This window comes from Ptychodera flava, chromosome 16, assembly GCF_041260155.1.
Source record: "Ptychodera flava strain L36383 chromosome 16, AS_Pfla_20210202, whole genome shotgun sequence".
Classification (NCBI taxonomy): domain Eukaryota; kingdom Metazoa; phylum Hemichordata; class Enteropneusta; family Ptychoderidae; genus Ptychodera; species Ptychodera flava.
The window spans coordinates 20183260-20207282 of NC_091943.1; the positions used below are offsets into that span (position 1 = coordinate 20183260).

The 24023-nt window shown below is 39.5% G+C and overlaps 1 protein-coding gene across 2 annotated transcripts in view; it reads right to left on the reverse strand.

Annotated features, from left to right (window-relative positions):
* Positions 1–437: 437 nt before the first annotated feature.
* The window catches only part of LOC139114239 (collagen alpha-1(XI) chain-like), a 115768-nt gene continuing 92182 nt past the window's right edge, over positions 438–24023 (reverse strand). Inside the window, exons 29-62 of one of the 2 annotated variants that reach the window (XM_070675816.1) lie at positions 23936–23989; positions 23088–23141; positions 22694–22747; positions 22105–22212; positions 21318–21407; positions 20838–20891; positions 20118–20171; positions 19548–19601; positions 19029–19082; positions 18483–18590; positions 18056–18109; positions 17695–17802; positions 17367–17420; positions 16460–16513; positions 15405–15458; positions 14949–15002; positions 14375–14482; positions 13869–13976; positions 13373–13426; positions 12680–12787; positions 12221–12274; positions 11860–11913; positions 11459–11512; positions 10858–10965; positions 10537–10590; positions 10269–10340; positions 9698–9715; positions 9341–9361; positions 8627–8885; positions 7919–8031; positions 7150–7200; positions 4218–4286; positions 3140–3358; positions 438–2753 (exon numbers count right to left, since the gene is read on the reverse strand). In XM_070675816.1, coding sequence (XP_070531917.1) covers positions 2610–2753; positions 3140–3358; positions 4218–4286; positions 7150–7200; positions 7919–8031; positions 8627–8885; positions 9341–9361; positions 9698–9715; positions 10269–10340; positions 10537–10590; positions 10858–10965; positions 11459–11512; positions 11860–11913; positions 12221–12274; positions 12680–12787; positions 13373–13426; positions 13869–13976; positions 14375–14482; positions 14949–15002; positions 15405–15458; positions 16460–16513; positions 17367–17420; positions 17695–17802; positions 18056–18109; positions 18483–18590; positions 19029–19082; positions 19548–19601; positions 20118–20171; positions 20838–20891; positions 21318–21407; positions 22105–22212; positions 22694–22747; positions 23088–23141; positions 23936–23989 — 2730 coding nt within the window. In that variant the 3' untranslated portion in view covers positions 438–2609. The remainder of the gene's footprint in view (positions 2754–3139; positions 3359–4217; positions 4287–7149; positions 7201–7918; positions 8032–8626; positions 8886–9340; positions 9362–9697; positions 9716–10268; positions 10341–10536; positions 10591–10857; positions 10966–11458; positions 11513–11859; positions 11914–12220; positions 12275–12679; positions 12788–13372; positions 13427–13868; positions 13977–14374; positions 14483–14948; positions 15003–15404; positions 15459–16459; positions 16514–17366; positions 17421–17694; positions 17803–18055; positions 18110–18482; positions 18591–19028; positions 19083–19547; positions 19602–20117; positions 20172–20837; positions 20892–21317; positions 21408–22104; positions 22213–22693; positions 22748–23087; positions 23142–23935; positions 23990–24023) is intronic. The other variant, XM_070675817.1, reaches the window with a different exon arrangement.

Genomic DNA, 24023 nt, shown 5'->3' on the forward strand with positions numbered 1-24023 from the left:
CGAGGTATAATAGCGCCTTTTCTTTCAGGCAAAAGACAAATTCGATGTTGAGCAACAATACGGATAGATTCACTCATACGCCCATTTTTCCATGAAAAAACATGATGTGATGATGACCAGTCAGCTTGTCAGAGAGAGAGAGAGAGAGAGAGAGAGAGAGAGAGAGAGAGAGAGAGAGAGAGAGAGAGAGAGAGAGAGAGAGAGAGAGAGAGAGAGAGTGCGTGTGTCCAATTTCCGCTAATCACTGGCCTCTGGAAGCAGATGACGAAGATAGTCGAGTAATTTGATGTACGGCACTGGTTACTGTTTTATTCCAACAGCTCAGTGTATGGACAGGGAGCTAGACTGTACTGAGTCTCATAGAGTATAATCTCTTGCATTCGAAACATAGCTATCGCAACCAGCTGAATGAAAGTCGCTCGCATGATCAGTCAATCTGAACGTGAAAAAAACAATGTCAAATCGTTTTTATTAAAAATCGCCATCCATAATAATATATTCAAGTCAAAGAGAGAATTTATTGGTTGATCTAAAACAATACTCCAAAGGCATTATGTAAGTACGTAAAAGCGGCAACGGCTGTTACAGATGGCTAAAGTCACAAAATCCTGTTCGAGTGTAATTCCACGACCCACAAAAATTATATTATGGATAAAACTGATATTAGACAGCGATATCAGACCTCTATAATCACCTCAAAATCTCAAAAAAGTCTAGAAACATTTGTTATATATGTGACATTTTTTTTTAAAAAAAGAGCATGATATAAAGTTTAGGGTTATGTAAAAATACTAACATCGTATTGTATTAAAGCAGCAACGTTTTTTCTTCAAAATTATATCAATCAAAACGACAAAAGCTATTCATTTTCGTTTCAAGGACAAAAAACAGTCTCAAATATGGCAAAAATGTGCGACCCAAGTTTGTAACCGTCTCCTCCGATTCATTTCCTGTTTGCCATTTACGAAATTGCTTTGAGATGCACACCGGCAGACCGAGCAGCAAAGACTGACGTTGGAGGCGCTCGTCATCGTCAGCCAAATGTGCGTCGCTGACAGCTACTGGTAGCAGTGCACGCGATACTGAGTTTGAATCCGGCTGGATGATTGCTTCAAGTAATTGTGAACGTCAGAGTGATTCGCAACACCAAAACAAGTGAAACACTTCAATATACATGCCCGATGGCGTAAAATAATTGAGGTTCTCCTCCGTGCTGACTACTTCGTCATATGGATTTGTGACACGATAATACTATCATAGAGACTCGCACAATAACTGATGCCGTTTCTCAGAATGATTTGCCGTGGCAAGCGGACCTACAGAATGATTATGATAAAAATGCAGAATTGTCAAAAGTTGCCTGTTTTGTAATTGTAAGATAAAATGTAAATGGTTGCGTCAGTTATTTATGAAGGTTGTTTAAAATTTAACGTTTAGGAATGGTTTCCAACGATTTTGAGAAGAGATATCGTTAGCTGTCAAAACAGGTAACGTAGAAGTTGGCATTTTTAGTGATCGGTGTTGTGTTATGGCCACTCAATTGAAATTGATTTAACTAGCCCCGAGCGACCTCAGCTGGACCTAGAGCACCTTTCTGGAGGACATGAACAAATATGGCATACATGTTTCTTTGCAAAATACAAATTATTAATAGCACCATTAGTGTTTTTTAATGATTAAAATCTTGAAGGTCGCTGCTGGCTAAGCTAAATTTCAATTGTTATTATTATCGTTTAGAACAGAAGCTATCCATACCTTAGATTGCCGGGAGACATAACACTGTACCTAGATGGGCAAACGGAAAATGACGTATGGAGACGCTTAAAACTGCAAGTTGGTTATAAAATTGAGGTACTGCGTTGCCTGTGAGGTCTGGCGTGGCAACCCCTTTTTTAACATTTCAGTGATACCCTGTCAATGATCCGCAGAACCGAAAAAATTAAAAATATCTAAAAAACAATTGTTGCCAGGGAAAAAAACCTGTCCACTTAATAGCACCTTAGTACACCATGTTAGCGGTGTGTTCATTAACAAGCTTTGAAAAATATCAAATATTGGTACAGAAATTACGCAAAGTACGTACACAACTGCTATGGAAAGCGTATGGCGATATGATAATAAACTTCAACCTTGTTATTATGTTTATTTTGCACAGTAAAGATACAGGATATTTCAGCTTATCGCTGGGTACTAGCGCCAACATCATCTTATACTTAACAAATTAATGAGATACTATCACAAAACAGAAGTAAACAAAATGTTTTTTTTGTAATAATACTAATACTTCTATGAGCACCAATTATACAGAAAAGAAAATCTAAAATATGAAAAAACGGACGTGACATCATCCCATTCTCACGAAGAGAAAGGCAGTCACGTGACCCTTTAGCACCAATTGAAATCATCCTTTCTGGACTTTAATCACAGTAACGAACTTGCATAGATTCACTGAAAAGTTCTGTGGGAAAAAGTATAAACCTAAGCTATCAAAAATAGAAAATATTTTCAGCAATTATTAATAAAAAGGATTCTGATGGGCACTGAGAAATTGATGGCTTACGCACAGATGAAAGATGGTCGTTGATATGTGCTGAGTAAATACATCTAAACTAATCAAAGCAGACAGGACCTGCTTCAAAGCCGAACCGCTGGTCACGTCCTCCAAATTCACCCGGCATAAAGTCGATGATCGGTAGTTGATTTAGCTTTGTTGTTTCAATTTGAAAGACTGTTTTACTCTTATTTGGTTTGTCCTGTACGGATAAAGGAGAGAGAAAATTTGTTAAGTAAAACAATTTTAACAAAATCACATTTTAGTCACAGAATTGCGCAGTATATCCGACCCAAATAAAACTCTATTTCATAATGCTTCGTTTAAAGGTCGGTCGACATTTTTTAGTCTTTCCAGTATTTTGTTTCTATATAGTATCAACGACGGTTTGTCATCCTACTCGCCGAAACATCAGTGTTGAAATATCCAGTATTCGTCACGGTCTCGCAGCATGACAAATGCATGAGCACGGTCCATTTACACTGTTGTCACTTGAACTCTCGGTACATATATCGAGCATTGAGCTATAGCATTTCGACGCGCATGCGTGCTACTCCACTTTCTCTCTATATTTAACAGCACACTGACCTTGCAGCCATCTTTTAATACATCCGGGACATAGGCGGTGCCATGTGCGAATTCTTCCTCGTTGGCACCCATGAGCGACACCGCCGAGTCATAACTGTCATTCACTCTGTCGTACCATGCAGGTGTGTTGTAGCAATTATACGTGAAGTTCTGACGAGCCGATGCACTGAGCAGGCGGAGGAATGTCATTTGTACAACACCAACACCGGAATACGAAATCTGCAAAACAGGCAAAGCAGTACCGATATATTGATATTATCACTTCTTCTGTCTGAAGATTGCAGGATGCATGAAACTTAAGTAACAGATATCATTACTTTGTACTCGAAGTAATTTGTGTTATATATATATATATATATATATATATATATATATATATATATATATATATATATATATATATATATATATATACACATTACAACAAATTATTTCAAGTATGAATCAATACTATCATATGTTACATAAGTTTCATATATCCTGCAACCAGATATATTATATATATGTGTTTGTGTGTGTGTGTGTGTGTGTGTGTGTGTGTGTGTGTGTGTGTGTGTGTAATTCAAGTACAAAGTAACAATACTTCAATTATTCAATCGTCTCGCAATTCTTAAACAGACTAGCTTTTCCATTTTCAATCTGCCTTATATGTAAATGGTTGGATGATCACGTTCATCTGTCTGTCTATCTATCTGTCATTGCTATTATCCCATTCCAGTACGAAACAGCGTCTTCCACTTAATACGCAAGGATACATTTCACCATCAGTCCTCCCGACAAATCATTACTCATAGTATAATTTATGGTATCATTCCAGGAGTAAATGCAGCAGCATACAGAAGCTGCTGGAGAGTCTCAAGAACCTTTGTTTGTTCAAATTGCTTTGCAGACTAATATTCATCCGTATAAACATCTATGATAAAATTTTACGAAATAGTATTGTTAAGTGACCCTAGCTCACCCACTCAGGATACCTCTTAGCTGTGCTGTATTTTAATAAACATTGAATTATATTGACCTTTAACCCTTGATCTTTATCCAAGTTTTCAGCGAGCGAAAGCCTGCTCTCACTACTCACCTGGAAGCCTTGTTTGAATTCACTGAACCATTCCCCTTGGCGAGCCTTGCGGAAACCCTTAGCAGGCACCTAGAAATAAGCAGACGAAGGACTTTAATCTCGGCGACTTGGTGTCAGCCTCAGACACAAGGACCGACAGCCAGTGTTGCGCAAGCGCGTGAGATACCCCTTTTCCCTCGCAAGAGCTCAGTGTTTCGCTATAGAGAGCCTGCAATGGTCAAGTCTTTTCACATTTCATTGCTGATCTGTGGGGCAAACGTGAACAGCGTGACCAGTAAACAGCCGAGTACGAGGCAAATATGATATGCTAATCCGCGGAGGCTGTAATCTTTGAGAAGCAAAAATTGCAATGACGCAGAAATAATATTTATTGACGAAGAATATCAGAACACTTTAAATTGCTGAACATTCTTAGATTTTTGATTTAGAGGAATATGGAGTTTCTTACGAGAGACATGGATGCTTACACTATGGGACATGGTATGCATTGAACACATAACGTTTACATTTACATTTATACTTACAATAATGCATAATAACATCTTATAGACATTTATACATCATTTTATGCATATCAACATATCATTGTTGTTTTTATAGGTATATTAATACTCATACGTACACGCAATATATAAATATCTGCATTCATGTCTGTGTATCTTTACATTTTTATACATACATATATATGCGTAAGCGAGGCACATATTATGCATGCATAACAACGTACATATAATGCATATATTTATATATATGCATAATATATCTATATATTGTGCATATGTATTCAATACACATACATATATATTGAATAATTTGTGTACAAACATATACATATGAACTACTAACTATATGATAAATGTGTTTGTGTGACGGTGCATGTTTATTTCAGGTACTTGTATAGTGGTCGTGTCATGAAAATGAAATATACGTGGGTTTTTTCCTGTATGACGTCATATGCGGTAATGTACACAAAAGGTCAGCAATGAACCTGCAAAATATTGACCAGTAGGGATTAAAGAGTTTGTTGGAAACTGTCAACCTCGCTACATTTTATGGGAAGAAATTATACTGTTGAATAAGTAAACATAATTTGTTGTAAAGTGTTACTAACACCCTTGTATATGCCAACTAGGAACCTCCCCCTACAAATGTTGGAATGTTGCAACAACATCAAGATGTCATTTAGACAATCTTTGAGAGATCGGTGACGTGATATTTATTCCCTTCCTAAACTAGTTAATTCTTAATTTAGTTGGACTAGTATAGACTTCCCTGGACATTGCAGCTTATAAAACTCGCTAGAGCAAAACAGGAGGACATTCGACAGAATTAGTTTAGGCTGCACGGGTATTGAAGAAGTCAACGAAGGTCACGCCGACTCGGGTAGAATGCGCTTCGAGCACAGATATTCATTCGATTTCTAAAAACTCTTTCAATACTTTTTGGTCTACCACTTTTGGGGGCTTGTCTTGAAGTTTTGCAGCTTACAGCGCAAATACATCTCAAACTTATTTTGCGAAAATTTGATTTCATTTAATTCATCAGAATACCAGTATATATTAAGCTGTCCTACGAGGTAGGTATTTCTGTCAAGCAGAGCAAAACCCTTGGTGACGTAAAGATAATCGGACGTCATCATTATGTCGTCATGATGATGTTATCTTTTCCCACAAATTAACAGAACTAGAATACCGGTATATATTAAACTGTCCCACAAGGTCGGCATTTCGGTGGAAATAACGAAGTAAATTTACTGCAAACGTGGCGAGTTTTCGAATTTTGTCAAACTCTACTTTTCAAAAAGGTTGATGCCCAAACTTTTAATCCACAAAAAGGGGTCTAACCTTAGTAAAATCACATTACCTTTTTACAACATCAAAATTATAAAGCCAAAATCATTAAAAACACTCGGGAGAATGCAAGAAATATCCGCGGAGAAGAGAGCATAGAGCTCGAGATAATGGACGGCAGAAGATAACAGAGTAAAGAAACAACCATGGACACTTAATTATGGGGGTGAAAGAGCTGCTGGACGAAATCAATTGAAGGTTAAATACAACAGAACGGGTTCGGAGTTGACGTCTCAGTACTAGAATAACCCTATGGCGATGGATGAAATCGTGGCAGTAAACCTTGTTTTGAGTCTAACTGCCTCGTGGGGAGAAGTGACAGGTATGTGATGCCAGGTGGGTGGCCGGGAAACGTTTCCTGAAGACGTGGGACATACTGAGTGACAGAGACGTTTGCAGAAGGAGCAAAATATACTTAAAAACGATAGAGGATTTGATGACCGAACGTTATGTAACTAAATGCGGTAAGCTGTCATCTTGCGATTAGATTCAAACTATCAGTGGTTATGTTTTGTTAAAATTCTACAGAATACTAAACAGTTCCTAAGGAATGAATAAATAATATAAAAAAATAAAATGTGCAACCATAAGGAAACGTGCTACTTTTTCGTAAATACCGCAGCTGAGCAAAGCCTTTCATGTTATAGCTCAAAGTCGCTGGGGGTCTTTCTTAACCCATTTTTTACTAAACAAATCCCAATAAGAAAGCATGTTCTAGAAAAGGAGCGAAAGTTAACTTTGAGCGTTTTTAATCGATACAGGTTACTGTTGTTTACTCTAGAAATGTGCGCAAAAGATCAACACCAGACATGACGTCATTCAGAAAGAGTGACGCCATCAGGCGATGTCACATTTATTCAAAACAATGCAAAGGAAAGACGAAGAGAAGAGACAAATAGACAGAAAGATGCCCAAACTTAACAAAACAAATTACTTCTAATAAGAGAGCACTTTTTAACAGAAGTTAAGACAGAAGCGTGTGATGCGAGAAAATCTACCCTTTGTCGAAGAGTAGTTTAGTGTGTTAATATTCATTGACTTTTACGAGTATAAAACATGAAAACAGCTTAAGTTTTTACTACCGAAGAGTCATCCTCCTGATCATCATCATCGTTGAAGAATGACGCCCTGTGCTGTAGATAAAAATTGAGAAAACGAGAAATGGGAAAACAAAAAGGTTGGGATGTATGTTTCGATGGTTTCAAATTAAATAAAAAAAAGGAAAACAGCAGCGATGTCGATGAACGAGAGCAAGAGTGGAATGTTCGGTTGGTCGCTTGGGGGTGATATGGAATGGTTTCGCTTGAAGATTTCGAAGCAAGGACGGGCATTGATCGTAGACTTGGAAATTCAAAGGAACGGAGTTTTGTCCATATCTTGGGTAGTTTCCATGGGTCGGTTTCTTCAGAGGGTTTGTGGATGTTTTTGCTCGCTCCTGATTATCGTATCGTCATGGCATTCAAAGATCTCTTAAAGAAAACATGGAACAAACCACAACCTTACATGGTGTCGATTTTTGATATTTTTTCCTCTGTTAGATGGCTTCTTTTCATTTTCTTACCGTGTGTTCATAATCGATTTTATAACATGGACGGATGGCGGGGAAATAGCACATGAAGTAATAAATAAAAGCGATGGTTTTATTTAAGCAAAAGGCATGCAAACAAAATGTAATGAGAGGAAGAAGAGAAAGATCACATCCTGCAAATTGCTGGACAAAGAAATACCGTTCCAGCAGTGAAAACCTTGATACTTAAAAAAATAAGATTGTTTTTTCATTTGTCCTGTAAAAATCGTAAGCTGAATTAGGGGCTGGGGGAAATGGAATTACAATGATCTGATTTGTCTTACCGATCTTGTCTCTTCGTCGGGCATTATACAGGTTTCGCCACCAGCGGTGAAGTTGCAGAAGACCTCGATTGCATCCTTGATGCAACCCTGATTGGGATCTATCCAGTACATACCTGTGGACGAAATATTTTGTCAATATGGCAAATTACATGTTCCCCGAAGTCTTTGTAAACGTATCATACTGTGCTCCCAGGTAAGAATGTGTAACTCATCACCTGAAGAAAACTCAACGATAATTAGAACACGTGAAGCTGCAGTTTCAAACGTATCAGTATGAAAAAAGGGCTTATGTGCAGCATCTCACAAGCTGTTATCCAATTGGTTGGCTGAATCTTACCGTTATAATGAAAATATACACATAGACTCCCTAAGTTGCTGTGAATAGTGACAATCGACCAATCAGCTAGAACCTTCCGAGCCAGCTGTAACCTTTCGAGCCAGCTGTACATTAGTAGTGAAAAAAGGGTCACCTGCACGCCCCTTTCACAAAGCATAACCACCAATTATAAACTTTCTTAAACCTGTTCAAGACCAACTTTAGGGTTGTCAAATAGTATAAACAAATATTGAAGAAAGCTGTCATTAACCGCTGAATGGGTCGGCAGAAAAAGTCTGCGTGGCATATTAGCTGAAGATCCTAGGAGGCAAAATTCACGTTCAACATGCAAACCCGTTCGCTCTTTTTGTGATAATTGCAAGCTGCCTTACCATCTGGGAAGTTCTCATGGCACATGTAAAGATCTTTACACGTTCTTGCGGGATTGAATCTGCTTCCAACCGGCCTCTTCATCCGCTCAATTTCGACCTTCAAGGCCTCGAGTGATCCGAATATCTCCGCCAAACCATCAGAGTAGTCTGGTGGGAGACCGTTGTCGGCCTGTGTATCTCTTCTTCGCCTTTCCGCCTCATCTCTCAACATGTCACTGGTCAAACCAACTAAGCCCATGCTCACTAATTGCTGGTAGTTCTAATTCGAGATCATAAAACACAGGGAACATGTTTTTCACAAGTACTATTAAACGATTTACGGGCCAACATATTGTAGTGTGCTTGAATTTGTTAGTCTGCCAATAAACATAGCCTCAGTCACCATGAATATCCAAATCATACTCACAACATTCTTGGCACCCTCTGTTAGCAGGAATTCCGAAAATAGATAAGTATACTTTACAATGGTGACTTGTTATATTATTTGCAACTGAATACTAGTAACCCTGCCCGATTGCATAAAAGCGCAAACGTTATCCAAAGTTTCTAGTATCTATGCAGTATGGAAAAAAGAATACTCAATGCTCTAAATTTTTCCACTGCTTTAAAGCTAAAATGGAATGGGACAATGTCAAAGATCATGTGAGGACACTAGCGGGGAGAATTGGTGTTCAAACTTGAAAGCGATCGCAGCCAAGTACGTAGAATACTCACCTCTATTGTTGCTGGTGGTCCCTGCAGGACAAAACAACAAGAGTGATTGGTTAAAGACGACACAAAAGCAATGCCGGCGAGGCATCTCAGCAGTAGAGATATTCCTTTGTAGTTCAGCCACTGTATAAACTAATATGGCTGAATACATCAAAACGGCATCGAAATTGAATATTAATTTGAATGCAAGATGCACCACAATATAAATTATGACTATGTCCGGAAACGGACGGCGGTCACCGATGCAGTAATTCGTTTGCTAATAAAACCACGCTCTTGTAATGTTAAAGAAAACAAATGAGCTACTCTAATTTACACATAGCCCAAAAGGTTGATTATCATGATGTTGTTTGAACTTACCGGTGGTCCTGGTGGTCCCTACAAAATGAAGGAAAACATATTGCTGATTACGTTAACATTGATAAAATACTGTAACGAGCAAGTGCAAACTTGAACGATGATGATAGAATGGTATTTTCATAACAATGTGCCACCAAACAAATGCGACTGTTGGCAACAATTTACTTTCTGTAGGTGAGGCTTTCGTCTGTTTGAACGAGGCCATGAGCTAAGAGTAATTGAAAACCAGGTGTATATGACAGCGCCAAGACAGATTATACTATCTTCAAAACTTCATGGGTTTTTCCACCAGCTGCCTGCTAAGAACATTCACAACGTTAGCATGTGGGGTAAACTTCAATTGTGCAGAAAGCTATGAACCTCTGAGACGTGCGGAGATAGCAAAGTCTCTAAGTGTACCGTTAGCTGGCTAACAATTACAAATGTACGTGACAGATCCTGGGAGGAACTTCGACTGGGATATCTATTATGCAAAAGCGCATCCCAAATTCCCATCCTGTTTAGGAACAACCCTGTCTCCAGTCTAAATAGGAGGTGTGCAGAAATATTTACTGTCATTTTTATCACATACCGATGGTCCTGTGTCACCTTTGGCTCCATCTTCTCCCTTGTCTCCCTTCTCTCCTCCCCTGCCTTCTGTACCCTGTGCGGAAAACAAAATCAAAAGTTCAGTTTCTGTCTAAACTTGCTGCTGCAACATACGCTATTACATTTAATAATTAGCCTGGGAGACGTAGTATGTGATACCAAGCATACAAGGCTGCTTGCCAATTAATCTATACGATTAATAGCACCCTACATGAAAAATTGATGTTACTAAAACTTGAAATTAAACTTACTGGAGGTCCCGGAATTCCATCTGGTCCAAGTGGGCCTGGGGGACCAGGAAGACCCTAGAAGAGACACAGATAGCGTGGTGTAAGAGTCTGGTCAGATAAAAAAACAATTTTGAGCTATTCGACCGATATTATCCAAAGACAAAGATGTTCCCGGGATTTCAAGTCAAGGTCAGGGAAGGATTGTTTCATTTTGAAGACCTAAAAACATCCATCATTAAGTTCAGCAAATGCACTAATTATAAAGAGATCATTTCTTGTACAATCACAGATAAAACAACATCGATTCACGACGAAGTTTGACACTAGAAAATGTACACCTACCTGGTTTCCCTTTGGACCCATCTGACCTTCAACACCGGCTAATCCTGGTTCACCCTTTTCGCCAGGTGGTCCCTCTGGTCCAGTTAAACCGAGCTCACCTTTGTCACCCTGTACGGTAAAAAGGGCGTAAATTATGACGGGCGAAGGTTAGAATGGTGGGAGGCAAATTGTTTGGAAGTAACTTGCTGTTTGTTTTTTCTGAATGTACGGCAGTTTTGAAGGGTCGCAGACTAAATAGTTTACGGGTAGGTGTATACTATTATATTACATTTATGGGCCGAAATATAAGAAGTCTTACAGCAACACCCCCCCCCCCCGATTTCTTCCGACGGTATGACTGGGTGGTCCAAATGGTTATAGAATGTTACAAAACAATGGTTGGTCCAACGAGCACTGACAATCTTGCAACAGAGCTGCTGACAGAAACTTGAAATTAGGTCACGTGTCAACAATCTTGCAAAGATATCGATAAATATTGAGTTCTGTGTGTGAACGCTTGACTTAGAAAATATTAAATCAAACTCGAACGATTCTAATCACTTCGTTTTACGAATATAATGTAAAAACGTCCTTGTTCTTGAATGCTTAACCACATACTGACCTTCTCGCCCTTTACGCCCCGATCGCCTGCGTCACCTTTTTGTCCGGGCATGCCCTGAATAAAAACGAAAGAATATTCATTACAGGAATAGGAAACCCTTTTTGACGAATGTCCGCAATTTACTCGATGTGCACACTGTTGAAAGTAAAAATTGCGTTGAACACTGTGGGGTTTATTTTCTGAGCGACAAGTTACCTAGACACTTAATCAGTTCTGTTACGCAACTTTATGTGTGAAAAATAAATCATTAGAACGTCATGAACGTGAACATGAATAGACGACAGACGGCATTTTGCACGTCACATTATGTTTGGTCAAAACAGCTCTTTATGAATTCGGTACTGCGATGCTATGATCCAACAGTTTTCTCAACAAACAGCTGACAAACAGGAACCACTTACCATTGGGCCTGGCAGTCCAGACGGACCAAGGGCACCCTGATCTCCTGGAATACCCTACAGAAGTGACAAAGATGGGCGTGAAATTAATGAGAATACGCACACTGAATGAACTCTTCAATCGACAGGGACTCTTTACCATATGCCAGTTTCACTGAAAGGCGCCACCATGAATGTCAAACTTTCTTTCAACTGAAGGCATTCAAGTTTCATCTATGTATGATAGTCAAGTAAATGCCCAACCCATTTATTTAACCTACATTCCTGCCTGGTCTTCTGTGGCAAGGGTGCGCCGCTACAAAGAGTACTAGCAGTGACAGTGTAAAGACGAGGGGATGTTAATATGAAGAGTTGAAATCCCTACCTCAGGTCCAGGTGATCCCCTAGGACCTTCGTTTCCAGGTGGACCTGGTCGACCCTGAAAAAGAATTTGGATTCAGTAAAAACAAATAGTGACAAATTTATGGGTATTGGTAAAGAAATTGGAGCGGTAAAACGATTGGGTATATGTTTCTCGAGAAAGTCCTCTCTATCTTTCGAGAAAGGCAATGCAATAGATGCAACAATAAGTGAAACTAAAATCTTCATCATGTTTCTAAATTAACATTAATCAAGTTGCCAAGTTCAATGCAAAGTTTTTAAAAACCAAATGTGCATCTCAATTTGAAGTTTCCATCCGTTTCAACTTATGGCACAAGTCGCAAACCATTCATCAGCAACCCAAAGTCTCATTGCCAAAGCTACTAGCGTTCCTACCAGTGGGGACATGAGCGATAGAATTCGATCACAAATTTAGGGTGGGGTGGGGGTAGGGATGTCTTACCGCAGGTCCAGATGGACCCATCAATCCCATAGTACCAGTGTCTCCCTTGTCTCCTTGACTACCTTTTGGACCTTGGTCTCCTTCCATGCCATTAATTCCTGGTGGACCCTGGGCGAAAGAGAGAAAAATCCGAAGAATACGCATTGTAGTCACTTGTGTTAGACTGCAGCAACAAAGACTTGCCTGGCCAACAGCCCTTGTGACAGTGTTTTAAACAATTCAATTGGTATGTCTTTGTGGCAATCAACGGAAATGACAAGCAAGAGCTTGTAAATGTTTGGCTGGTTCTAATATTATTATTCTACTCGTTTGGAATATCATGACTTCCAAAAATGGAAACCATAACAGCAATACCAATGCTCGCGGCACCTTCTACACACACTGAAACACAAATATACTTGTTGGATTTTTGAGTAATACGTGCAGAATGTAATGTTTTGAAACTTCATCCCAGCGACATATGATTTGCGAAATCTGCTTTATCAGCGAAGTTGCTAGTGGTCTGCTTCAAGTGACCAAGATCTCCCATTATGGTGGCCACTGGGGCGTGGAGAATGTGCTATCTGTACTCGGGTAACCTTAAATTCACTGAACTTATATTTGCAGTGGCAGTTGCATAATCTCTCCAGACACTTTGGTTGATCAAGATATTTTCGCAGGCTAACAGCCTATCATCTAATCACAGAAACTTACCGGTGGTCCCCTTGGACCAGGTAAACCAATGTCTCCTCCTGGGCCAGGCGGTCCCTGTGTTAAGAGGACAGTTAATATACAAAACAAGTCAATGTGATGGTCGAATTTCGATGGTGATGAAGCTGTGGTGATTTAAATCTGGGAAATAGTTGTGGTAGTCGAAGTAAACTACAGAACACAAATTAGCAAAGATGGTGCATATCCATTGTAAATGCCCGGCGACAAGGTATTTTTGTACGATCGTATTATCATACTTACCTGCAAACCCAGGAAATAAGACAAAAGACAACAGCATATGCATTATATGTTCATCTCTCTCTCTCTGGTTCAAATGCACACTCCGAAGAAGTGTCGAGGAATTGAAATGGACACTGACAATAAATAAAGTCGGAAAAATAGACAGAGATGGACAGACTGGCAAACAGTTCGGCACACACATGGGACAAATTTGCCAAATTCTGACAAATATCAACTATACACACATCCAAGTACTTACAGGTAGACCCTCATCTCCAAGTTCTCCTTGTTCTCCTTTGCTACCATCCTTGCCGATGGCACCTGCAGGTCCCCGTGGTCCCTGAGGACCGGGCAGTCCCTGTGGTCCCTAGATTTAAAGAAGGGCATTACACAGTATTAAGACAAATAATCTGGCAAAGAAATTCAAGCAAGCGTCAACAAAATAGTTATATATCCTACCATATGTAGATGAAAAGTGTGGAGATTGTGACATTTTCAGCAAAGTTTTGAAGTAATCGTGTGCCATTTCATGTTGTATGAAGTATTCAAAATTAATCAGGCACAGATTTTATTGACCATGGAATACGAAGGCCATGTAAGAAAATAATTCTGTCAATATTGTTGGTTCCTATAATTATATTACAATAGTAGAGTTAAGTAAAGCTGGTAGATTTAGTTTTGTACTGTGGACAATATCTGAACGTACGGTCATGCAGGAGTTAAGAAAACGGCCTCAAAGTTATATCGGGGTCAATTGTGACTTACTATTGGTCCTGGCGATCCTGGCTCTCCCTGTAGACCTCTAGGTCCGGCTACACCTTGGTCACCAGGCGATCCATCCTCTCCTTTCTCTCCCTTGAAGCCAGTTATTCCCTAAAAGACGGAAGGAAGAGTGTTAGGCATCTTGCTAAAGAAAGGGACATACTCTCATTGGCCGATCTCAACATCATATCACTCATCCACTCATCCATCTTAAGGTACAAACACTCGTCACATGACCTTTTTTCTTGTTTTTTTCTGAATCGCGCTTCCTTCAGGGCAACTTCATCTCCATAGAAACCTTTCTTCCTTTCCATATCCTCTATTCCGTTTCCTAGGAAGTTTTCCATAAGATACGCCTGCAAATATGGCGACTTCTCTAAACAGTCAACTTGATTTCATTTGAGTTTCCCTCCAAACGCTAAATTCCTTCTCCCAGGGATGTTTTCCGCATGCTCCATCCATGAATTTGGAGATCTGACTCCCATCAAGCCCACATTAATATCACTGTACGTATCATGAATTCGCTTGACCACAAACCTACTATAATGTTAATAAGATGACATTTTCGTTCACTTACTGGAACTCCTGCCACACCTTGCGCTCCAGCTAGACCTCGCTCGCCTTGCATACCCTGAAAGAGAAATGCACTTTACGCTGTAAAGCTGATAGATTGCATGACAAATGACAGAGATTTAAGGATATATACTCTCGTTCTCATCTGTGATTCAAGCCAGCTGGGGAAGGGTAAGAATAGTTCGGTGAAGGACACGTATTATCGGATATTTGAAATGTCAATATCGTTTTGACTAACAACTCCATTTAGTAATTTTGTCTGTTACTGTAAACCCGCAATTACATTCATGACCACTGTATCAACCATTGAGGAAGGGTTGAATTCATGATATATGGTTATTTCACCAGACGTTTCTCCCTCTTCACAGAGAAGTATGTAAACAATTTCACCTGGAGGTCGTTAGACCCAACAGAATCAACGAACTCAAAGCAGAAAAAGAGTTGGGTTTGCCAAGCGTACCTTTTCTCCCCTATCGCCACGTGGTCCTGGTGGGCCGTTAGGTCCTCGACCACCCTGTGAAGAAAGAAAAAATCGCATTCGCTTTATGTTGCCATACACGTATTTGTTCGCAAAAGTACCAGATATGAACCAAAAACAGTGTCGAGTTTATTTCGGTATGTGTAGTGTGGTGCAGTTGTCTGTCAGTGACGCTTTCATTTTCTCTGACCTGCATTTATTTCCAAAATGTTGCAACTTAGATATGAATGATCAGTAAATTTGCAGTTGTGACAAACTGATGTCAAACTGCAAAGTGCTTTCAGTATGCCAATGTCTTTTTATGATTAAAATTTCTTGCAATATCAATCGAATCCCGTGTGACCTTTTCTGAGATTAACGCAACATTTCAAAAGTTCATTGGTATGAAAGTGACCTATCAGCGGACAATTGTTGTAACAGCAGTATTACTTTCAGGTCACTCATATATTGTTATGAGCAATATCAGCGATAACTTATCGCATTTGGTGGTCACTGATAGCATTTACCTACGCTTAAAATGTCACTACCATGCAAATTAGCAAATTGCTGATATGAAGCTGCTAAATGTCTTCGACTATTGTCATGTCTCTGAACCATCCATGAAAGTTCCTCAACATTGGTCAATTCTTTTTAGATGTATATGATCATAAAGGTTCGATAAACGTGAAAATAGGCTATGCCATTGTCATGAAATTGACATTTGCCATAGAAATTGCTATATGTTTGTTAGACCCGATGCTGCCATTCTGAAAATGTATGATTTCCGAACAAATGATTATGCAAATTACCATTAATCATCCATGTCACATATTACATCAGCAACTTATCAGTTCTTTGAATTACAGAACAAACTCTATGTACCGCAGTTGACTATGACATCCCGCCATTCCAACAGACAGATAGCCTGATGTGTTTGAATACATACGCTCAAACGACCTCGGCGATTTAGAATATTAAATAAAACACACATCAAAAGGAAAGTCACTTGTAATGTCTTTTTGTTCAATTTACACTGAGAAGGAAGTTATTTTCCATACCGCAATACCAGGATGACCAGTTTTTCCCGGCTGTCCCGGTGGTCCCTGCAGACCCTGTGGAACCAATAAAAATAATTATGTTAGCTCCTATTCTAGTTCCTTGTTGGAATACCCTAATCCCTTGATGCTATTATATTGTATTGACACTCACATTGATGAACATACCGTACCATTGGTGGTTAACACTGAATCTGGAAGGATATTTGAGAGCAACGAAGTCAATTTCCTACGTCATCCGATGAGTGGATATGCTAAGGACAAGAGAATAGCATGCTTTATCATCTTTTTTGCTTGTCTTCGAGCCAATCGTGCAAACATGAAGAGAAAATCACAAGCACAGGCTTTGAGTACACCCAAATTGTACTGCTTTTACTTTCAATTAAACAGTAACAAACGAAATTAAACTAAACCCAGTTTGTATTCTTTGCATACCTTGATATTTACGGCATTTTGAATTCATTATAGGTCACCTATAACCAGACTTCGAACATGTGCAAACATCATTTTACAGTGCAATTGTGAACTTTTTGGCAAACGAAACTACACAATGTATTGGAAATAAATATTTATTTGACACACGCTGAAAGTGACGTCTGCCGAATGTAACGAGTGAAAAATTGAAGTTTCATAGACGTTTCATCCTTGAGGTGATCCGCTGAACTGAATTTGCCAAGTAAATGCTGACTCAATAAGCTCCATACCGTGCTAAACAATCGTATGAATGAACAAATAAACAGACATACATACATACACACACACACACAAACACACACACACACACACACACACACACACATACATACATACATACATACATACATACATACATACATACATACATACATACATACATACATACATACATACATACAAACAGAACAAATCAAATTTGTACGGTTATATTTACCCGTGGGCCTTGATCTCCTTGTTCTCCTTTTTGACCAATAGCACCTGGCATTCCCTAGAAGGGGAAAAGGGTCGATCAAAAAATAAATAATCGGCAACGTGAAAGCTGGAGTACAACTACAACTACAGGATCTTACGATGAAGTGGTTTCCAAAGTGGAAGCATGAAATACCTGACATAGCAGTAAACACATTACATTGGAAATATTTTAGAATGTTGAATAATGCATATGCTTGAACAAGCTACAAAGTTCACAGATTGTATATTAGCGCACTTCCACGAGGTTCAAGTCTCAGAACACGCAAAGTGGGTAGAGGTTGCTCACTCACCTGTAAGCCAATAGGACCCGAATCTCCTCTCGGTCCACGCTGTCCGTCGTTACCCTTTGCTCCCTGTGGTCCCATAATTCCAGGTCTTCCTGCTTCGCCAGTTGCTCCCTACGTGCGCGAGAGAAAGGAATGTCAGTGCGAAGGCTAACCATTTGGTAGGTACTGTCGTACAACCAGAATGAGGCGAATTGCAAACGACAGTGGTTATTATCGCCTTGATGGTGATGTATATTTTTTGAAAGTATGTGATAGCTTATATCATTCCGTAAAACTTCAGTACTACTTGTTGCTGTGGTGTTGGAAGACGACACCTATATATAGCTTATAAGGCATTGTTTTGTAATGTAAGTAGCTTACTTACTGGTGCACCTGGGATACCGATGTTTCCTCTTTCGCCAGGGTTACCTGGTGGACCCTGTGGACAAAGGCACAATAAACAATGTCACTGTGTCTATTCACAACGGGATGGCAATATTCTGCTACTATAATTGTAAACTTATATCACATAGAGTAACATTTATATTCCATGAATACATTTTAGTAGAAGAAATGCGTCGCCACTTAGTTCTGCGTTCAGAAACCCAATGTCTTTCATCTACTTCTATTTCCATCTTATATTTTCTTTCATCTAGGGTAATACTGGCTGCTTCGAAATTATCATAGAAAGCCGATTGACAATAAAAGAGTAAATACCACAAACTATCAATTTCTTTACGAAACATCAAATGGAAGTGACTGACACACAAACCATACACGTGATTAATCCGTCTGTTGCAATGCCAACCTACCGACAGGCCGCGACCTCCTTTAACACCCTTAATACCAGGTGGACCACTTTCACCCGAATCGCCATCCTCGCCTGGTGGACCTTGAGGACCAACTGCACCGGGAAGACCCTGAAATGATGTTGAGAGACGCACTGAGTGTACTGAGTTTTGGGACAACTGGCGAGTATGACTGTAGATTTACAGTTTTCTTATTAGTTAAGTTTTTTTGAGGGAGATCGGTAATTGGTTGCCAAGCTAAGGTTTGTATGTAGATTTGACGATAACTCAAATTCAACCAAGGCTGGCATGTAGAATGATTGATTAAGATTTGAGTATAACTCGAATTTTTTCGATAATGCACATAGTCCATACACCCTTCTGTAATCAAGAAACGAAGTCACACTTTTCTCACTTAAACACTGCTGGGACTTTCCAATGGTGCTTTGGCAATAGAATGTCATGTTTTCTTAAGACATCTGATATATTATCTTTTGCGCTGAACGACAGAAAACATCCCTGGGCTTGGATGTTATATTCAAATGAGATCGTGGCATCTATGCTCCTTACCCTGGCTCCTGGACTGCCATCTCTTCCCATTGGACCCATAGGACCATCTTCTCCCTGGAATGTAACATTGGTATTGTCAGAATTGTCACGTAATATTCAACAAAAGCATGACTAATACAACCGAGAAATGTTTCAAAATGTTTCTTCCGATGTTCAATGAAATGAGATTTGTTTCTCTTTCAGACGTTTATTTGTGGATATATAAAAAAATAGTATAAAAAATCATTCCAATCTTAAAACTCTTGGTGTCTGCTCGTAAAACCTGACTCCTAGAAAATCACGATAACAGGTACCCACCCAACACTAGCTATCATTATTCATCCAAGTCAAACTTCGGCATTTCTTGTGTTGTAAAAATGACGCAAGGCTTGACATATCAAGAACTGGTGCACTCTCACAAATAAGACAATCTCTTCAATTACGGTTTACATGGGTCGAATTTTTACAATTAAGACTGAGGGCAAAGACATGAAATACTGTCGAGTGTGAACGAGCTTCCCGTTTAGACAGAGCACTTACTATTGCTCCCTTATCACCAGTAGGTCCTCCTGACCCCGGTGGTCCAGGTTGACCCTGCAAGAGATAACATGAAGGATGTATTAGTGAATGGAAGATATTTGTTCCACTTCAGAGGGGAAATTACTGTAATTTTTCATACTATTGTCATATGTTTGATCCAGAAAACATATATATTCTTCTTCCTCGCACACAAGGTGTTAGCTATGCAATCATAACGCTTGTGTATAATATTCTGTGTTACAGTCCCTGTTGACAAATGAGGTATTGTCTGGACTGAAGTTCAGTTTTCAACATTAATGATACGATGGGCGTTTCAGACATACAGGCTGTGTGTCGACAAATGGGATGCTTGTCCTGTCAGTGTGATTTCTGGAAAAGATCACAAAATTATCCCTGTTTTTACGAACAGGATAAAAGTGTGGAAATCCTTCAAATGAGAGAGTTACTAGAACTCGAACTTGACACGCTACGTCATGTATAATTATAGTTGGATGAGTATTTGGTGTTGACATACAATCAGGGTAGCATTGCTTGGACCACTTAGATTCGCTTTTTTAAATCTTAACTTACCGGAAGGCCAATGGGTCCAGTCTCGCCGGGAACTCCGGGAGGACCTTGTGCTCCCTAGAATAGACAAAGATCAAAGGATTGGGACGTGTTCTATATGACTACCATAAATGCGAAACGACAAGTGTGTGACCTCTTAATACCTGATCCAAGTATACAGAAACTGTCTATGCTTGCTATATATTTGTGTAAATATCAACGAAGCAAACGTGCATACATACGACATGTAGTGTCATTTGTAATGCAATCTGTCCACCTTGAGTTTGTCAGAAGCCTATAACATGAAAGCTATTTTTTTCTGGGACGCCAGAGGGTGTATATAACAATCGTGCATGAAACGCTCAAGCTGCATTCTAGAGCGGTGGGAATAGTTCTCGTATCTGATCAAAGATTCACCTTCTGTCATCTTTGACGTTCGATTTCCTAACTGGAGAAGACACTTAGGGAACTAAATGCAATGTAAGCCCTCAGATATATTTACAGTCCTCATACGGAACGGAGATATTTCGCGTGTAAATGTAAAACACAAAAGTGAACAGTGTGGAAAATTTGGACCTTTCAGATTCAGAATCTGTATGTCTAAGTTTACCAGACTTTGTGTTTTTTTCTTAAAACAATTACCTGCACCTTGTACATGTTTCTCCAAAGCATGACCATGTCTTAGTAGTGGTTACGATTTCTGCTGGGAAATGTTATTGTGTGTCATTTAAAAAGTAATCTCACCTGAGGTCCAGGTAATCCTTCCGGTCCATCATCTCCTTTCAATCCTTGTATACCCTGCAAAGGGGTTTATATGTGGCCAAGTTATGATATTAGATCGACAAATAAGTAAATAACATAAATATAATAAATAAATAAATAAATACAATAAATAGATACATAAATAAGGGCCAAACTGTTTCAAAGGCACAGAGGAGATTAACAATTTGCCATTTTGAATCGGTCAGTTTCATTTGAATTTGATCATAAGATTCATGTATTTCCTGTGTTTTGGGTTTGAAAAGACCGTTTTCCTTTCTCAAAGTTCCATACTTTAGAATTGGCTTTTTGTCATTTAAAGAAAATATTGGTTCCTTTTGCAAATCCTGTATTTCAGCTACCGACATTTCAACCATTTAAACAGTAATCGCTATTTTATAAAGACACTTCTGTGTTCATGGTTAGAAAATTCACTGGCGTCATATCCAGTAGCCCCAATCTTACCTCTGGTCCTGGCAGACCTCTCTCTCCTGGGAATCCTTGCACGCCTGGTGGGCCAATGGGACCAGGATTTCCACCTGGACCCGGGGGACCCTATTCGGAGGGAGAGGACAAAGCGTATGAGTCCGTCATTTTACGATCACGCGGTATGCGTTGTTGTGCACGCTACACACGCCCTCTTCTAGAAGATGTAAAAGAAGATGGCGGTGTGGTCTGCGACCGAGACGAATGATAGCAAAGAAATGTCTCGACTTTTTGTTTAGAAATTTGGATGAGGTATGATATGGCCACATCTGGGTAACATTGTACGGTTGTTTCCCTTGGGCCTGAGAGTGGCCGAAAACATTCTGCCATGTTCCGCTCGGCATACAGCCTGTTTGAGGGCGACTTTCAGGCCATGGGAAGCAAACGTTTGCCATTACCCGAAAAGGGCCAGTCAATATGTGTATAAAATTACTTTATCCTATGATAATTTGGACAGTCGCGCGCGCTTTTGCTTGGTGAGACGTGCATATTCGACCGAAATATTCGTAAACACGACAGAATATACCGCAAAGCTTGCCAAACCTCGAAGAATATGGACATGTATCACATAGGTGATCGTACAAAGAGTCATGTTATGATACTTTCCCCCACTTTCCTGGGGTGTCTTTTTGTACACAAAACCAAAGCAATCAAATACAATTGAAGCAATTATATAATCATTCCGTACTGTAATGTTTTGAGTTTCGTAAATACATTTCAAAAAGTTTGCAAAAAGTAAAAAAAGCAATCGCAGAGGTTGACCTACCTGTGCGCCTTCTTTACCCATATCTCCAGGTATACCTGCTTCACCTGGCATTCCACCTGGACCAGGTGAGCCTCTCTCTCCCATTGGACCTTTCTCGCCTGGTGGACCCTAAAAATCGTATGACAACCAGCAGTTCATCAGAAAAAGCGCCAATTGGTCCATGGTTAAAGTCGTCATGCAAGGTGGATTTTGGTTATTCATCTCTCGGTTCTCATTTCTATTATACATTTTTTAGCATCGTTTATCTACAATTTGGATATTAACTAGCTTAAGTTGTTTGCTTTTTTGAAAACTTGTCATTCCTTATCGACGTTGTAAAGGCCAATATGGATGGATTCATGGGAAATACAGCAAAAACGAAACAAAAACATATTGCTTTCGTCACGAAAATACATTAATGTTCGACATGCAGGTTCTAATACACTTATGGTTTATGTACTTATTACACTAGTTTTTCAAAGTCGGGTCATAACAATCGCTGAACTTCTTGTGCAAATGAAGCCTGGATATTGTGACGCACGGCCACTTATTACTGAGAAAAAAACCCATAGTGCAGAAAGATTATCGATATTGAAAGTGACGCCCTTACCTGGGGACCGATAACACCTGGTGGACCTGGCGGCCCGGTCTTTCCTCCAAAACCCTGCACAAAAAAATAGGGCAAACACATCTTATTATTGAAACTCTGGCAGAAATCGTCACTCGATCGGTGACGTACCCGCGGGAGACTCCAGCGAGTTTTAGAGGGTGCATACGGTTCGTGTGCGTAATTTCGAATGTTTAGCGTCGATTTCGGTGATCGGATCGTATGCACACAGCATTCACATTTCCACTATAAAAAAGGCGCAGTTTTCTGATAGGTATTTTCTTCTACCATTATCCATCAACAATTATACCAATCATCAACTAGTCAGATCAGACAATTTTCAGTGAAATTAAAACTGTTCAAAGTGTACCGAATCACAATAGTTGTCGATACTTACTGCATCTCCACGCTCTCCTGGGTGACCGATCGGTCCGGGAAGTCCAGAAGGACCCTATCGAACACAAAAACGGATAAAGATTACATTGAGACCAACGATACTTCACAATCTAACTTTAAATCTTCACGTTCAACTTTAAGGTAGAACGCACCTCGGGGACAGACATTCGGACTCTCAAACTTTTTTCAATTCTCTTCTGATATACCACATGTGGGGGTTCATTTTAAACCTCTTGGTGAAAGAAAGTTTTTTCACCAGCTTAGATTTTCGAAATTCGAATAAAAAAATTATTTTTCTCCATAGAGCTAACACAGGAATGGCGGCCATTTTGAATTTCTAATATCGGTAAATCTTGGGTAATGTGTTTTTCTAGTACCAAAATTTGCATGGTGACCCCCTATTTTTATTCTTGATTTGGAAAGAGAATGATTGAAAGATTCCTTGAGGAAAGTTAGAGCAAAAGTTTAAGTCTTTCACTTTCGAGGCGATAGTCAAGAATGATCATAAATGCACCATCAACAAACAAATAACAAACATCGTATGCACAACAACGTATTTAAGACAAATTTAATCTGCGGAACAGAAGTTTTCGAACTAAAGAGAATTTAAGAAAACATGAAAAGGTTTTCAGAGACCATGATCCTTGACTACTACTGTATGTCAATAGCTTGATGGTAGTCTCAGCGAAAAAAAACAGGTACAAGTATTATTGGGTGAATGAACTCCGTTGATGCTGTTTGCGCCTATTTGTCATTCTACTGGTCCCCTCTATAGTCACCGGTGACAATGCTATATACTGGAAGAAGTCCTTTCTAAGATCTGAACGTGACGACGACGATAACTCTTACCGGTGGTCCCTTTTCACCTTCAAACCCTCTTGAACCGGGAGCTCCTGGTGGTCCCTGAAATAATAAAGTAATAACTCAATCGATTTAG